The following is a 17,453-nucleotide window of genomic DNA, read 5'->3' as shown; positions in this document are numbered from 1 at the left end:
ACGGAGAAAGTTAACGATTTCAGGTGGCCCCACGAGGCACGTCGATTTGAAGTTAACCGGCCCGATTTTCCCCCTTAGCATTGGGAGGGAGCAGACTTTGCCTCTGTTCTCTCCGCAGCCGTCAGCAGCCTCCATCACTCCGACGAGGCCGTGAGCTCGTCGTGGGCAGGCAACCCGTCTACCGACCCTGTTGCGTGGTACTCTCCCAAGCGCTCAGTACGGTGCTCTGCCCCCCAGTTAGCGCTCGGTAGAAACCAGTGACTGATGGATCGACTGAAGCATTCCTCGGCCCAGCCGCCGCCGTGGCGCGACCCTGCCGGGGTCTGGGGAGGGGGTTCCCCCAAGAGACCCAGAGTCCGCAGGGGGCTCCTCCCACATCACCCTCTCACCCTCTCTGAGCACGGAGGCTCCCAGGGTGGGGATGGAGGCCACTGGCTTCTCCCGCCGCAGGGAGAGAGGCAGGCCGAAAGTCACCCTGCGAAAGCACCTCTCTGAGTAACCACCCGGGTTCATTCATTCAGTCATATTTATTGAGCACTCACCGTGTGCAAAACACTAAGCGCTTGGGAAAGTACACTATTACAACAAACAGACACATTCTCTGCCCACAACGAGCTCACAGTCTAGAGACAGGTCCCTCCCCTTAACATCTTTTAATAGTCTGCACCACGTAAAAGAAACTTATGGAACAGCGGGCTAAACGCCATTTACTCTTAACCTACCTCCTCTGTTCCGGCGTGCTTGCTTTCATTTAGAACTGCCCTTCCCGGCGGAAGGTTTCACGATTCTTCAAGCCAAAGATCCCACGGATCGTTCTGACCGTTGGAGACATATAAGTGACTATAAATTACCCAAAAGTGAAGCATGCAGTTCAGAGATCAGCTGGTTTGCCCCAGGAGTTAATTTCAACACGATGCGTTGCTTCAGCAGCTTACGTTCCTTAAGGGCAAAAAAACCCCCCAAAAACTAAAAAACCCAAAACCTAAGCACAGTGCCTGAAAATGTTAAATGAGCCTCATAAGCAGTCCCTCGACCACTCCAAGAGGGGGAGAGATAACTTGTGTCGGGCAAGTAGAAAAAAGGCAGCCGGCCGCACCCGTTTAATCCATTTCTCTCTCCTGACTGCTCAGAATGGTCTATAGAAGGGTAAACGTTTTCTACCGGGTCACCGGGCCGGCTTAAGAAGAAGAGATTTGGCAACATCGTACGGTTCTAACCATCCCGAAGAATGTTATCGAAAAACCAAGCGTCGGCGGGATGGGATTGAAGCCAGCTCCCTACCTCGAAAGCAGGTAGAACCAGAGAGGCTTTGACAACTGTCACGGTTAAAATCGGCGGCGTTTCCCCCGTCGCGGTAAGGACGGACTGCCGCAGCGGGGGAAGACGCAAAGGAACTCAAAACACTAAACGACGAAAGCTCACGAGGCTGCCGCTCCAGGGCGCGAAGGGCCCCCGGCCTCTGGGCTTGGGGGACGTCCCTGGGATCCCAGTGCACTTTTGGGTGGGTGTGGGGGTGCGGGTGGATGTGTCTGTGACGGGCACTGCCCAAGATGAGGTGGTGGCACTGGAAAGAAAACGGAAAGGAGGAGTCGCGGAGGCAGAAAGCGGGAGAGGAGGGCGACGAACGGGCTCGACGCCCTCGGCTCAGGCGGCATCCGACGTCTTCCCTCAGAGGCTTGAGGCGGGCCCCCCAAAACGGCTGCCTGAAACGGGGCTCCGGCGCTCCGGCCTAGCGCCGATCCCCTTCCACTCGCTTCTTGCGCACTAGACCAGAAAGAAACAGAGTTCGACGGGCGTCCCGGCCAGAGGGAAACAGAGTCAGCCGGGAGTCTTGTACCGGGGGCCCCCCAGAAGTCTCCGGAGAGACTCCCAGCCCCCAAAGCGCTCTCGGGCGTGGACTCTGTGGTGGGGATGCTGTCACAGAGGCTCCCAGGCCGCTGAGCCCCTCCAGCCTTCCTACTCAGAGAAGCAGCGTGGCTCAGTGGAAAAAGCCCGGGCTTTGGAGTCAGAGGTCATGGGTTCAAATCCCAGCCCCACCGCTTGTCAACTGTGTGACTTTGGGCAAGTCACCTAACTTCTCTGGGCCTCGGTTCCCTCATCTGTAAAATGGGGATGAAGATTGTGAGCCCCACGTGGGACAACCTGATCACCTTGTAAATTCCCCAGCGCTTAGAACAGTGCTCTGCACATAGTAAGCGCTTAATAAATGCCATTATTATTATTATTATTATTATTATTATTACTCGACTGCATTCTCCCGTGCTCTGCACATAGGAAGCGCTCAATACATCCCAGTTCGCGCTCCCAATTGAGCCCGTGAAAAGAGCGCCATATGAAGTAGTTTCCCCTAGTTCATTAATTCATTCATTCATTCAATCGTATTTACTGAGCACTTACTGCGTGCAGAGCACTGTACTACTACTACTAATAATGATGATGGCATTTATTAAGCGCTTACTATGTGCCAAGCACTGTTCTAAGCGCTGGGGAGGTTGACAAGGTGATCAGGTTGTCCCACGGAGGGCTCACAGTCTTCATCCCCATTTTCCAGATGAGGTAACTGAGGCCCAGAGAAGTTAAGTGACTTGCCCAAAGTCACACAGCTGATAAGTGGTGGAGCTGTGATTTGAACCCATGACCTCTGACTCCAGAGCCCGGGCTCTTTCCAATCAATCAATCAATCAATCAATCGTATTTATTGAGCGCTTACTGTGTGCAGAGCACTGTACTAAGCGCTTGGGAAGTACAAGTTGGCAACATAGAGAGACGGTCCATACCCAACAACGGGCTCACAGTCCAGTTGATAATAGACAGTGCGTTAAATGTGTTCCGGAGAGCCGAGGACAGGGACCAAAATAACGTACGTGAATAATAATAATAATGGTATTTGTTAAGCACTCACTATGTCCCAGCCACTGTACTAAGCGCTGAGGTAGATACAAGCAAATCAGGTTGGACGCAGTCCGTGTCCCACATGGGGTTCGCAGTCTTAATCCCCATTTTACAGATGAAGTAACTGAGGCACAGAGAAGTGAAGTGACTTGCCCGAGGTGACACAACAGACGGGTGATGGGGCCGGGATTGGAACCCAGGTCTTTCGGACTCCCGTGCCCCTGCCCTATCCACTGGGCCGCACTGCTTCTCCGGGGTGAAATGGAAAACCAGTATCAAGCACGTGGATTGAAGTCACGTGAAAAAATAGCAAGGTAAACTTGGACCAATAAGGCAAGATTTTGAATTATAATAATAATAATGGCATTTGTTAAGCGCTTACTATGGGCAAAGCACTGTTCTTGTATTCAACTTGTACTTCCCAAGTGCTTAGTACAGTGCTCTGCACACAGTAAGTGCTCAATAAATACGATTGATTGATTGATTGATTAGTAATAATAATAATGATGGTATTCGTTAAGCGCTTACTAGGTGCCAAGCACTGTTCTAAGCGCCGGGGTAGATTCAAGGTAATCAGGTTGTCCCGGGTGGGGCTCGCAGTCTCCATCCCCATTTTACAGATGAGGTAACTGAGGCCCAGAGAAGTGAAGTGACTTGTCCAAAGTCACATAGCTGACAGGTTCCGGAGCCGGGATTAGAACCCATGACCTCTGACTCCCAAGCCCGGGCTCTTCCATGCTGCTTCTCATACTGAGCTTGGCCCATAGTAACCACGGGCCAAGGATAGTAACCATATTATGGTTACTATCCAACCATAATAACCACGATACTGCAAGTATCATTATTATTATTACTGTTGGTATTATTATTATTATTATTATTATTATTATTATTATTATTATTAAGGATGTTTGGACAAAATACTAAATACACTGCTGTGAAAACAGAGGTGCTCAATAAATACCATTGATACCAGCAGCATGGAAAGCAGCGTGGCCTAGTGGAAAGAACCTGATCCTGGGAATCAGAGGACCTGGGTTTTAATTCCAGCTCTCCCACTTACCTGCTGTGTGACCTTGGGCAAGCCACCTAACTTCTCTGGGCCTCAGTTCCCTCATCGGCAAAATGGGGATTCAGTACCTTGTTCTCCCTCCTACTTAGAATGGAAGCCCCATGCGGGACCTGATGATCTTGTACCTAACGGCTATGAGAAGCAGCGTGGCTCAGTGGAAAGAGCGCGGGCTTTGGAGTCCGAGGTCATGGGTTCAAATTCCGGCTCCGCCAATTGCCAGCTGTGTGACTTTGGGCAAGTCACTTCACTTCTCTGGGCCTCAGTTTCCTCATCCGGAAAATGGGGATTAAGACTGTCAAGCCCCCCCGTGGGACAACCGGATCACTTTGTAACCTCCCCAGCGCTTAGAACAGTGCTTTGCACATAGTAAGTGCTTAATACATGCCATCATTATTATTACAGTGCTTGGCATATAGTAAGTGCTTCACAATTATTATTAATATTCTTGCTGTTATCGTTATTATTACAACCACAGAGAAGCAGCATGGCCTAGTGAAAAGAGCATGGGCATGAGAGTCGGAAGACCTGGGTTCTAGTCCCAGCTCCACCCCTCCTCTACTGTGTGAACTTGGGCAGGTCACTTAACTTCTCTTGCCTCAGTTACCTCATCTGTAAAATGGGGATTAAGATTGTGAGCCTCTTGTGGGACAGGGATGGTGTCCAACCTCATTAGGTGTCCAGCATTCTTCTAGACTGTGATCCCACTGTTGGGTAGGGACCGTCTCTATATGTTGCCAACTTGTACTTCCCAAGCGCTTAGTACAGTGCTCTGCACACAGTAAGCGCTCATTAAATACGATTGAATGAATTAGCTTGTATCTACCTCAGTACTTAGAACAGTGCCTGGCGCCTAGTAAGTGCTTTCTAGACTGTGAGCCCGTTGTTGGGTAGGGACCGTCTCTTTTGCCGATTTGTACTTCCCAAGCACTTAGTACAGTGCTCTGCACCCAATAAGCACTCAATAAATACGATTGAATGAATGAATGAATGAATAAAATATATTGAAAGAGATGAACATTTTCCCAATCCCAGTTGGATGCTGCATTGAGCCTTCAGGATGACAGGGACTGAGACAAACCTGGTACTCCCACAAAGGGCTTCTAAGGAAGCACTTTTAAAAAAATCATATTAAGCACTCACTGTGTGCCTAATAAATACAGCGTGAGAAGCAGCGTGGCTCAACGGAAAGAGCCCGGGCTTTGGAGTCAGAGGTCATGGGTTCAAATCCCGGCTCCGCCAAGTGTCAGCTGTGTGACTATGGGCAAGCCACTTCACTTCTCTGGGCCTCAGTTCCTCATCTGTAAAATGGGGATAATAATAATATTAATAATGATGGTATTTGTTAAACGCTTCCTATGTGCAAAGCACTGTTCTAAGCACTGGGGAGGTTACAAGGTGATCAGGTTGTCCCACGTGGGGCTCACCATCTTCCATTTTCCAGATGAGGGAACTGAGGCCCAGAGAAGTGAAGTGACTTGCCCAAAGTCACACAGCTGACAGTTGGCGGAGCCAGGATTTGAACCCATGACCTCCGACTCCAAAGCCCGGGCTCTTTCCACTGAGCCACGCTGCTTTTGTGAGCCCCCCGTGGGACAACCTGATCACCTTGTAACCTCCCCAGCGCTTAGAACAGTGCTTTGCACATAGTAAGCGCTTAATAAATGCCATCATCATTATTATTATGTGCCAGGCACTGAACTAAGCACTGGGGTGGATACAAGCAGATTGGGTTGGACACAGTCCCTTTCCCAGGTGGGGCTCAATTCCCATTTTACAGATGGGGTAACTGAGGCCCAGAGAAGTAAAGCGACTTTTAGACTGTGAGCCCACTGTTGCCAACTTGTACTTCCCAAGCGCTTAGTCCAGTGCTCTGCACACAGTAAGCGCTCAATAAATGCGACTGATTGATTGATTGATTGATTGACTGGCCGAAGGTCACACAGCAGACAAGCGGTGGAGCCGGAATGAGAACCCATGACCTCCCGGCTCCCGTGCCCGTGCTCTAAACGCCGTTAAGAAATAATAATAATTAAAAAACGCTACGTGTCCATGACGCCCAATGCGGTGATCTGTGTCATCTAGAATATTCCAGGGACATATTTGGGAGCATCCCCGCCAACACCGTGCCCTTCCTCCGCCCCGGGCAGCGAGTGCCGCAATTCCAGGGGGTTGAGAGGGCCTTACCTAGATCGTTGTTCTTCGTGATGGCAGCCGCCACCCTGGTGCGTGGCCCCTGTTTGGTAAACTGGTATCCGAACTTGAGGATCATCGAGTTTTCCTCCAGCATCTGGGCAATTTCCATTTCTACCGCCGTTCCCAACTGCTGCCTCTGGTCGGTCACGCACACAGATACATACGTGAACAGACATACGCGTACGCACGCACGCCCACACAGACATTCACACCGAGAAGGAAGGGGAAACGGTTACTTGGAAGGGAGACGGGACGACGACTGCGATAATAATAATAATGATGGCATTTATTAAGCGCTTACTACGTGCAAAGCACTGTTCTAAGCGCTGGGGAGGTTACAAGGTGATCAGGTTGGCCCACGGGGACAGTCTGAATCCCCATTTTACAGATGAGGGAACTGAGGCCCGGAGAAGTGAAGGGACTTGCCCAAAGTCACACAGCTGACAGGTGGCGGGGCCGGGATTTGAACCCATGACCTCTGACTCCAAAGCCCGGGCTCTTTCCACTGAGCCACGCTGCTTCTCTAGTGACTAGGGCTGAGGCTGGGGAACTGCTCTCATAGGGGAAGCAGCGTGGCTCAGCGGAAAGAGCCCGGGCTTTGGAGTCAGAGGTCATGGGTTCAAATCCCAGCTCCGCCACGTCAGCTGTGTGACTTTGGGCAAGTCACTTCTCTGGGTGACTTCTCTGGGCCTCAGTTCCCTCATCTGTAAAATGGGGATGAAGACTGAGCCCGCTGAGGGACAACCTGATCACCTTGTAAACTCCCCAGCGCTTAGACCAGTGCTTTGCACATAGTCTCTATATGTTGCCAACCTGTACTTCCCAAGCGCTTAGTACAGTGCTCTGCACACAGTAAGCGCTCAATAAATACGATTGATGATGATGATAGTAAGCGCTTAATAAACGCCGTCGTTATTATCCTGCTGCGCCACCTCCGACTCCCCCAATCGCAGATTCCTCGGTTGCTGCCAAGGTGAAGTGCCGTTGAGCAGAGCGGCGCCAGGCAGAGCGGTCCCCTCCGTCCTCCTTGACCGAAAACGAGGCCCGCGATGAAGGAAACAAAACTCCAGGCCGAAGCCCGCTTCCGTCCCTCCTCCAAAGACCCTCTCCTCCCATTTCTCTTTGGAACCGCTCTCGGGCCGGAGGGCCCAGGCCTGAGAGGATGGTTGATGGCGGTTGGGATGAAGAGCAGTTCACGCTCTGATCTTCCTCCGCCGTAAAAGACGGTGAGGCCCGGTGGAAAGATCGAGGAACGGGAGTCAGGAGAACCTGCCGTCACCCACTCTTCGAACTTGAGCCCCGGATCTGATCTGATTATTTGAGAGCAAGCGCTTGGAGGCTCCACAATTCCTCGCTGGATTCTTTCCCCCTTTGGGTCCCAGGAATGGTTGGCCGGGATGGAAAACTTAAGGAGGATGGAAGATCTGAAAACTGCCGCCGGGAATTTTCCCTCTCATTTTGAAAGAGTCAGGAAGATTCAGGGCGTGGGTCAGAGGGCGGCAGATAGTCGATGTCACCTACGTTCCCTGCTCCCGGAGCCGTCCTGCCCTGAATTCATTCAGTCGTATTTACTGAGTGCTTACTGTGTGCAGAGCACTGTACTGAGCGCTTGGGATCCCAAATCCCCGTGCTGCTTCCCAGACAAGGCTTTCGGTGTCCCTCAATCCCTTCTCACGTCCCCCTTTCCCTACTGAGGGGAAGCAGCGTGGCTCAGTGGGAAGAGCCCGGGCTTGAGGCTGTGGGTTCAAATCCCGGCTCTGCCACATGTTAGCTGTGTGACCTTGGGCAAGTCACTTCACTTCTCTAGGCCTCAGTTCCCTCATCTGGAAAATTGGGATGAAGACCGTGAGCCCCACGTGGGGCAACCTGATTATCTCGTATCTACCCCAGTGCTTGGCACATAGTAAGCGCTTAACAAATACCAACATGATTATTATTACCGAATGGAGCCGCCCTGCACACAACGGAGCGACGCTGGGGCCCTTCGGCGGCTCCGCTTCCTCTGGGGTGCCTCCTCATCGTCTGCCTCCGCGGGGGCTACGGGGGAGGGACGGGACCGCTCTCGGCTCTTACCTGGTTATCGATCTTGATCTCAGTCAGCGTCTCGTTCTCTTTCAGGGCATTGATCAGGGCCAGGATCCCGGCTCCGGTGATGAAATTGGATTCCAGGTTCAGACTTTTCAGCGTCTTGTTTACTTTCAGCGTGTCCGCAAAAGCCTAAAGGTGCCAGGACAGCGGTCAAGGAGGGTCTCTGAAGCCTCCTGCGGGGCGGCAGCAGTGGAGCCGCCTGGGAAATGCTACGGATGGTTTCTGTCCCGGAGAACGTCAGGGGTGGAAGCATCGTTTTCCATCCCCACCCCTACCAACCACCCCCAAGGAGGTATGGGGGCGACGGGTGATAGTGGGTGGGGAGGGATGACGGGGCCCACCATTCTCGCCTTTTAAAGATCTCCGAGGATGGGAATAATAATAATAATGGCATTTATTAAGCGCTTACTATGTGCAAAGCACTGTTCTAAGCGCTGGGAACCCTGCAAACTCTTCTGGTAGGTCTTCCTTGCTCCCAGAAAGCTAGGAAACCAGCTGATGGTGGATTGTCCTCCCGCACAAATGACAGTTACATCCCCACAAACACACATACACGGAGAATCCATGCTTATGTTCCACTAAATCCTTTCTTGAACCATAATCGGTCAGTTAATAGTATTTATTGAGCCCTTACTCTGTGCAGAGCATTGGGATAGTATAGTGTAACAGTTGCTAGACACGTTCCCTGACCACAGTGAGCTTACAAATCCTCCTGGGTCTCTGCCCCCACCACAGACCCCCTGGCAGCCTTATATCCCTATGTTTGTACTCAGTTGCCTCTCCTACCTGTCATTTATTTTAGCCCCTATCTCTCCTGCTAGATTGTAAGCTCTTTGAAAGCAGGGCTTGCACCTACTTCCTCCCTTGAACTCTCCTAAGCGCTCGGTACAGTTCTCTGCACAGACCAAGTGCTCCGTAGATACTACTGATTGATGTGCTCTCATCCATCTCTGTTGGCTTGGCACATTTCACGCCTTAAAAGGCTCAGTCCAGGAAAATAACCTTTACTCCGAGACAGGTTAAAGGGGGAAATCAAAGGGGTCCGTGGGGAATCGAATCGCGAAAATGGATGGATACTAAGGGAATGGAGAGAACGGACAGGAACAGGATGTGCTGGTAGGAGAGTGGAAAATTCAACAACCACAGGAAATGGAAAAAGATAACTACCCTTGCTGGGAATTTATGGGGAATAAGCCAAGGGAAAAAACGGGGAAGGAAAGGACTCGTTCGAGAAAGGCATGGAGGAGAGATATTCAGGATTTCATGGAGCGGGGGAAATGTAGAGGGGGAGGAATGAGAGACAGGAGTGCTGGAGAGGAAGAAGGTATGAGGGAGAGAGAGAGAGAATGAGTTGGACTTTTTTTTTGATGGCACGTATTAAGCGCTTACTATGTGCAAAGCACTGTTCTAAGCGCTGGACTTGCAACTTCCCAAGCGCTTAGTATGGTGCTCTGTACACAGTAAGTGTTCAATAAATACGATTGAATGAATATACACATACAATAAGTGTGAGTAAGTTTCTTCAATAAGAAAGACCAACAATGAGACCAACAGAAGAGGATAATAGAAAAAAGCAACAAGGGGCAACTATTCACCCGTAGGCCTCCCAGGGTTAGGCACTTTTCTGCCAGGGGAGAAGACCACACTCCCCTCAGTAGCCCCGAGCAGGAATATACAAGCATCCCTTAATTTCAGGTGCCCCGGCCCCAGGGAGGCTTTAGGTTTCCTTTTGGCATCTGCTGGGGGATCCTATCCCGGGAGCGCACGCTGAGCAGCTGGATTCAAACCCGGGATCCAGCCAGGGTCCGAGAAGCGGAGAGGCCGGCCGCCCGTCCTCCCCCAATTCCGGTGCCTCGGGTCTGCTGGAAGCCCAAATGGTCGGGTGCTGATAAGCAGGAAGGAACGAGAATGGGAACGTCACACCAGCTCACTGGACCCGTCCCGGGGGGGAAAGAGTCCAGCGGGGGCCCCAGGAGACAGCTTAGGAAGGCTTAGGACATAGGAGGGGGAAAACAAGGAAGAGGCGAGGCCCAAGGCGGAACAGGGAGAATGGGAAGAGGTACTCATGAAGCTGAAGGGATCAGAAAGATGTATAGAGGAAGGAGGGGAAGGAACAGGACTGGGAGGAGGAGGAGGATTCCAGGACAGCAGACTCAGCCCCACTCTTATTACTCAACTTTACTTGTACATATTTACTATTTATTTTGTTAATGATGTGCATCTAGCTTTAATTCTATTTGTTCTGACGATTTTGACACCTGTCTCCATGTTTTGTTTCGTTGTCTGTCTCCCCCTTCTAGACTGTGAGCCCGTTGTTGGGTAGGGACCATCCCTATATGTTGCTGACTTGGACTTCCCAAGCGCACAGTACAGTGCTCTGCACCCAGTAAGCGCTCAATAAATACGATTGAATGAATGAACGACCCCACAAAGCCCTACTGAGAGCTCACCCCCTCCAAGGGGCCTTCCCAGACTGAGCCCCCTTTTTCCTCTCCTCCTCCCCATTCCCCCCACCCTACCGCCTTCCCCTCCCCACAGCACTTGTATATTATTTATACAGATTTATTACTCTATTTTACTTGTACATATTTACTATTCTATTTATTTTGTTAATGCTGTGCATCTAGCTTTACTTCTATTTAGTCTGATGACTTGCCACGTGTCCACATGCTTTGTTTTGTTGTCTGTCTCCCGCTTCTAGACTGTGAGCCCATTGTTGGGTAGGGACCGTCTCTATATGTTGCCGACTTGTACTTCCCAAGAGCATAGTACAGTGCTCTGCACCCAGTAAGCGCTCAATAAATATGATTGAATGAATGAACGACCCCACAAAGCCCTGCTGAGAGCTCACCTCCTCCAAGAGGCCTTCCCAGACTGAGCCCCCTTTTTTCTCTCCTCCTCCTCATTCCCCCCACCCTACCACTTTCCCCTCCCACAGCACTTGTATATTATTTGTACAGATTTATTACTCTATTTTACTTGTACATATTTACTATTCTATTTATTTTTTTAATGATGTGCATTTAGCTTTAATTCTATTTGTTCTGATGACTCGACACCTGTCCACATGTTTTGTTTTGTTGTCTGTCTCCCCCGTCTAGACTGTGAGCCCATTGCTGAGTACGGAAGCAGCGTGGCTCAGTGGAAAGAGCCCGGACTTTGGAGTCAGAGGTCATGGGTTCAAATCCCGGCTCCACCAATTGTCAGCTGTGTGACTTTGGGCAAGTCACTTCACTTCTCTGTGCCTCAGTTACCTCATCTGTAAAATGGGGATTAAGATTTTGAGCCCCCCGTGGGACAACCTGATCACCTTGTAAGCACCCCAGTGCTTAGAACAGTGCTTTGCACATAGTAAGCGCTTAACAAATGCCATCATTATTATTATTATTACCTCAACTGTAAAATGGGGATGAAGACTGTGAGCACCCCTGTGGGACAACCTCATTACCTTGTAACCTCCCCAGCACTTAGAACAGTGCTTTCCACATAGTAATCGCTTAATAAATGTCATTATTATTATTATTATTATTATTAGGGACCGTCTCTATATGTTGCCAACTTGTACTTCCCAAGTGCCTAGTACAGTGCTGTGCACACAGTCAGCGCTCAATAAATACGATTGAAGGAACGAATGAATCTGGGTGGTGCGAGGTGTCCAGCTGCCCAGCTGTTTTTCGACAATGGAGAAGAGAGTTGACAGACACGAGGGTTGAGGGAAGTGGGCAGGGGAGATGGGGGGAGAGAGGCTGGGGAAGGGGAAGTAACATTCATTCATTCATTCATTCAATCGTATTTCCTGAGCGCTTACTGTGTGCAGAGCACTGTACTAAGTGCTTGGGAAGTTGGCAACATATAGAGACGGTTCCCACCCAACAGCGGGCTCACAGTCTAGAAGGGGGAGACAGACGACAAGACAAAACGTATTAACAAAATCAAATAAATAGAACAAATATGTACAAATTAAATAAATAAATAAATAGAGTAATAAATACGTACAAACATATATACATACAGGAGGGGAGGAGACATGTTTCACGCTATCAGCACACGCTCCCTCCCCACCAATCCTTGCTTCTATTCCACTACGACCCTCTACCAGCCTACTCACCGCTGTTCTCTCATTCACTCATTCATTCATTGTCGTATTTGTTGAGCGCTTACTGTGTGCAGAGCACTGTACTAAGCGCTTGGGAAGTTGGCAACATACAGAGATGGTCCCTATGGGTCTTGCCTTCAATCTTTTGCCTCCGCCCTGGAACTCTCTCCCTCCTGTCTTGAAAATCCTCTCCTCCTGTTCCCGACAGACCACCGCTCTCCCCACCTTCGGCCCTACTGGAATCCCATCCCTTCCAGGAAGTTTTCCCTCCCTAATTTCTCCTCGCCTCATTTTTTTCCCTCCCTACTGTGTCATCCCCAAACCCCCCCACAGCGCAGCACGTACGTTTCCTCGGTTTCTTCCCTTACCCGTAATTTATTTTAACGTCCGTCTTCCCCTACTAGATTGTCAGCTCCTTGAAGGCGGGGGTCATGTCTAGTCACTCTGTTGTACTCTCCCAAGCACTCAGTCCAGGGCTCAGCCCAGAGGAAGCGCTCAGTAAATAGTATTCATTCATTCAGTCGTAGTTATTGAGCGCTTACTGTGTGCAGAGCACTGTGCTGAGCGCTTGGGAAGTGCAGGTCGGCAACATATAGAGACGGTCCCTTCCCAGCAACGGGCTCACAGTCTAGAAGGGGGAGACGGACGACAAAACGAAACACGGAGACAGATGTCAAGTCGTCGGAATGAAACAGGAGCGATGGATTGCTTGGTGAAGTGTTGGTTTGCTCGGAGGGGGAGGCCCAGGGGTGTTCCCTGGAATTGTACTCACCATGGCTACAGGGTCGTTGCTGCGCGTAGCGGCCAGGCTGAACTTGGTCACGTAGGTGTTCGTCTCCAGGGCCTTGGCAAACTCCTTCAGGGTGGGGATGGGGATGTTCTAAGTGGGCAGAGGCAGAGAGCATTTCCTGGCATTTCCACGGGCCATGGCGACGAGGCCCGCCCCCGTGGCGTAGGAGGAAAGGTTAAAGGAATGGGGGTTATTGAGCCTGGAGAAGAGAAGTCTGAGGGACGACTGAAAAACCGTTTTCCGATCATCCTAAAAAGAGGATGGAGGTGGCAGCCAACTGTTCCTCAACTTTGCTGCGGTCAGAGCGAGAGGAAACGGGCTGTTTGGGTTCCATGGAAGGAGGTATTTCCTGAAGGGATGGGGGCGGGTGGGGATGTTGTTGAGCGTTGGACAGATTATGATGTGAGAAGTAAGGTAGCCTAGAGGATTTTAGACTGTGAGCCCAATGTTGGGTAGGGACTGTCTCTATATGTTGCCAATTTGTACTTCCCAAGCGCTTAGTACAGTGCTCTGCACATAGTAAGCGCTCAATAAATATGATTGATTGAAAGAGCACAGGCCTGGGAATCAGAGGACCCGGCTTCTAATATCAGCTCTGCCACTTTTCTGCTGTGTAGCCTTGGGCAAATCACTTCTCCGTGCCTCAGTTCCCTCATCTGTAAAACAGGGACTAAGACGGTGAGCCCTACATAGGGCTTAGAACAGTGCTTTGCACATAGTAAGCGCTTAACAAATGCCATCATTATTATTATTACATAGGACAGGGACTGTGTCCAGCCTGGTTAATTTGTATCTACCCCAGCGCTTGGTACAGTACATAGCGCTTAAAAAATACCATAAAAAATTTTCAAAAATTTCCAAATCCTTGTGGGATAGAGATTGTGTTCAAGGTGCTTATCTTGTACAATAATAATAATGATGGTATTTGTAAGCGCTTACTATGTGCCAAGCACTGTTCTAAGTGCTGGGGAGGTTACAAAGTGATCAGGTTGTCCCACGGGGGGGCTCACAGTTTTCATCCCCATTTTACAGATGATGGTATTTGTTAAGCATCTGCTGTATCTCAAACACTGTTGTAAGCACTGGGGGAGATACAAGGTAATCAGGTTGTCTCACGTGGGGCTCACAGCCTTAATCCCCATTTTACAGAGAAGGTAACTGAGGCCCAGAGAAGTGAAGTGACTTGCCCAGAGTCACACAGCTGACAGTTGGCGGAGCCGGGATTTGAACCCATGACCTCTGACTCCAAAGCCCAGGCTCTTTCCACTGAGCCACGCTGCTTCTCTACCCTGGTGCTTAGTACAGTGCTTGTCACACGGTAGGCATTTTTACCGAGAGAGGTTGTGGAACCGCTTTTTGGAGGCCTTTAAAATCCAGGCAGCCCGACTATCTTTCCAAGGCCGAGGGTGTTGGGCCAGACCATCCAGACCACAGGCCTGGGAGTTAAAAGGACCTGGGTTCCAATCCCCGCCCTGCCCCTTGTCTCCTGTGAGACCTTGAGCAAGTCGCTTCACTTCTCTGTGCCTCAGTTAGCTCATCTGTAAAATGGGGACTAAGACTGTGAGCCCCAGGTGAGGCAGGGACCGTGTCCAGCCTGATTACCATGTATCTGCCCCAGCACTTAGTACAGTGCCTGGCACATAGTAAGCGCTAAACAAATACTTAGGGGAAGCAGCGTGGCTCAGTGGAAAGAGCCCGGGCTTGGGAGTCAGAGGTCGTGGGTTCTGATCCCGGCGCCGCCGCTTCTCAGCTGTGTGACTTTGGGCAAGTCATTTCACTTCTCTGTGCCTCAGTTCCCTCATCTGCAAAATGGGGATTAAGATTGTGAGCCCCATGTGGGACAACCTTGATTACCTTGTATCCCCCAGCACTTAGAACAGTGCTTGGCACATAGTAAGCGCTTAACAAATACCAACATGAATGAATGAAATACCACAATTATTATTGTTATTATTATTATTATTATCCAGCCCTGCGGCAGGCTGTGTCTGACATGGGCCATGATGGGGGCACGTAGGGGGGCACAGTTCATTCATTCATTTTCATTCAATCGTATTTATTGAGCGCTTACTGTGTGCCGAGCACTGTACTAAGCGCTTGGGAAGTCCAAGCTGGCAACGTATAGAGACGGTGCCACAGTGGGCTCTCTGAAGTGGCCCGAGGTGGAGGCAGGGTGACCCCTACTTCCAGGGGTCCCGGCTTCGGCTAGGGCAAGCCCAGCAGGGCCCCGGGAGCCCGATGGACACTCTGCGCCCACCCCAACGCCGATCTGGAAAACGAGGCGAATCTGGCCACTTCCTCTGCTTAAATTGCTGCCTCGCTCGGGGCCGGTTCTCAGGGGGCTGAGATCACAGGGTGAACAGGGGCCAGAGCGGCAGAGGAGCAAAAAAAAGGAGGAGGGAGAGGAGGAGGAGAAGGAAGAAGAGGGAGGAGGAGAAGGAAGAAGAGGGAGGAGGAGGAGGAAAAGGAGGAGGATCAGAGGCAAAGGCTGTGCAGAAGACCCAGGAGAAAGTGAAGAGAGCCAAGCAGGGGAAGCAGACGGCCCAGTTCCGTGGTCTCCAGCCCCGGTCGCTACCTTGATATTGTTGAGGTTGATTTCCACGAGGCTGGGGTCATTAGCTTTCGTCTGCTGCAAACTGGCCTCCACGTTTGTGGGGTTGGGGGGCTCCTCAAAAACCGGCTTCACCTTCTCCCCCTTGACCACATCTGAAACACAGAGGCCGTTTACAAGCAAGCCGGGTGCCCTCGTCCCCACTGACCAGCCCGCTGACCACCCCCCACCCCAAGGCCCGACTCAGGGCTGAGATCCCCGTCCCCCTGGTCGTCGTTTGTCCCAGCTGTGGGCAGGCCTCCTTCTAGGACAGCTCGGAACCAGAAGAAAAGGCGACCCTCCCACCCCCAGAGCCTTTTGTCCTGCTCTTAATGCGGACAAAAGGGTGGCTTGTGATGCTTTCGGTCGCCCACTCGCTGGAGACGAGCAGAGATCCCACCATTTCCTCGATGGTGGCCTCTTGCGTGGCTTTCCTGCAGAGGAAGACGAGAGCCCTTAAAGGGCAGGGGCCGTCTCCTGGCTGGAAAATCCTCATTAATCTTCCCCAGAGCGAAGCTCTGCATCCACCAGGCTTTCAGTAGTCACTGATGATGATGATGATGATAGTGATGATGATAATGAAGATGGTGATGATGATGGGACTTTTAGGCCCTTGATAACATCCTGTCACCTGGCAGACAGCAGGCGATTTAAGGAGGCGGGTTCAGCGAAAGTCAGGAGGGATTCTTTTTGCAATAAACTGTGCCGCTTTGGTTTCAATTCCTCCCTTCGCGAGCACTAGCTGTAAACAGGCGCGAGAAGCAGTGTGGTCCAATGGATGGCATTTATTAAGTGCTTACTATGTGCAAAGCACTGTTCTAAGTGCTGGGGAGGTTACAAGGTGATCAGGTTGTCCCACAGGGGGGCTCACAGTCTTAATCCCCATTTTACAGATAAAGGAACTGAGGCACAGAGAAGTGAAGTGACTTAACTTTGAACCCACGACCTCTGACTCCTCTTTCCACTGAGCCACACTGCTTCTCTGTCTCTCCCCTTGTCCCTCACTTTCCTCATCTTTAAAATGGGATTTAAAGACCTGTTCTCCCTCCCCCTTAGACACCAAACCGTGCAAGAGCAGGCACTCTATCTGATCTGACTGTAGTATATAATAATAATAATAATAATAATATTTGTGGTATTTGTTAAGCGCTCACTACATGCCAGGCACTGTACTAAGAACTGGGGAGGATACAAGCAAATCGGGTTGGAATCTGTCCCTGTCCGGTGTGGAGCTCACAGTCTCAATCCCCATTTTACAGATAAGGGGAACTGAGGCCCAGAGAAGTGAAGTGACTTGCCCAAAGTCACACAGCTGACAATTGGCGGAGCTGGGATTTGAACCCATGACCTCTGACTCCAAAGCCCGGGCTCTTTCCACTGACCCACACCGCTTCTCTGTCTCTCCCTTTGTCCCTCACTTTCCTCACCTTTAAAATGGGATTTAAAGACCTGTTCTCCCCCTCTCTTAGACACCAAACCCCACAAGAACAGGCACTCTATCGGGTCTGATTGTAGTATATAATAATAATAATATTTGTGGTATTTGTTAAGCGCTTACTACGTGCCAGGCACTGTAGTAAGAACTGGGGAGGATACAAGCAAATTGGGTTGGACTCTGTCCCTGTCCCGTATGGAGCTCACAGTCTCAATCCCCATTTTACTGATAAGGGAACTGAGGCCCAGAGAAGTGAAGTGACTTATCCAAAGTCACACAGCTGACAATTGGCGGAGC

The 17,453-nt window shown here is 50.7% G+C and overlaps 1 protein-coding gene across 1 annotated transcript in view; it reads right to left on the bottom strand.

Annotated features, from left to right (window-relative positions):
• Positions 1 to 512: 512 nt before the first annotated feature.
• The window catches only part of TMOD2 (tropomodulin 2), a 48,998-nt gene continuing 32,057 nt past the window's right edge, over positions 513 to 17,453 (bottom strand). Inside the window, exons 6-10 of the mRNA XM_038750501.1 lie at positions 15,707 to 15,837; positions 13,114 to 13,221; positions 8,231 to 8,374; positions 6,149 to 6,293; positions 513 to 1,764 (exon numbers count right to left, since the gene is read on the bottom strand). Coding sequence (XP_038606429.1) covers positions 1,730 to 1,764; positions 6,149 to 6,293; positions 8,231 to 8,374; positions 13,114 to 13,221; positions 15,707 to 15,837 — 563 coding nt within the window. The 3' untranslated portion in view covers positions 513 to 1,729. The remainder of the gene's footprint in view (positions 1,765 to 6,148; positions 6,294 to 8,230; positions 8,375 to 13,113; positions 13,222 to 15,706; positions 15,838 to 17,453) is intronic.

The sequence above is a fragment of the Tachyglossus aculeatus genome, chromosome 8, assembly GCF_015852505.1.
Source record: "Tachyglossus aculeatus isolate mTacAcu1 chromosome 8, mTacAcu1.pri, whole genome shotgun sequence".
In the NCBI taxonomy this organism is placed as follows: domain Eukaryota; kingdom Metazoa; phylum Chordata; class Mammalia; order Monotremata; family Tachyglossidae; genus Tachyglossus; species Tachyglossus aculeatus.
This window is presented reverse-complemented; position numbering and strand designations above follow the sequence as displayed.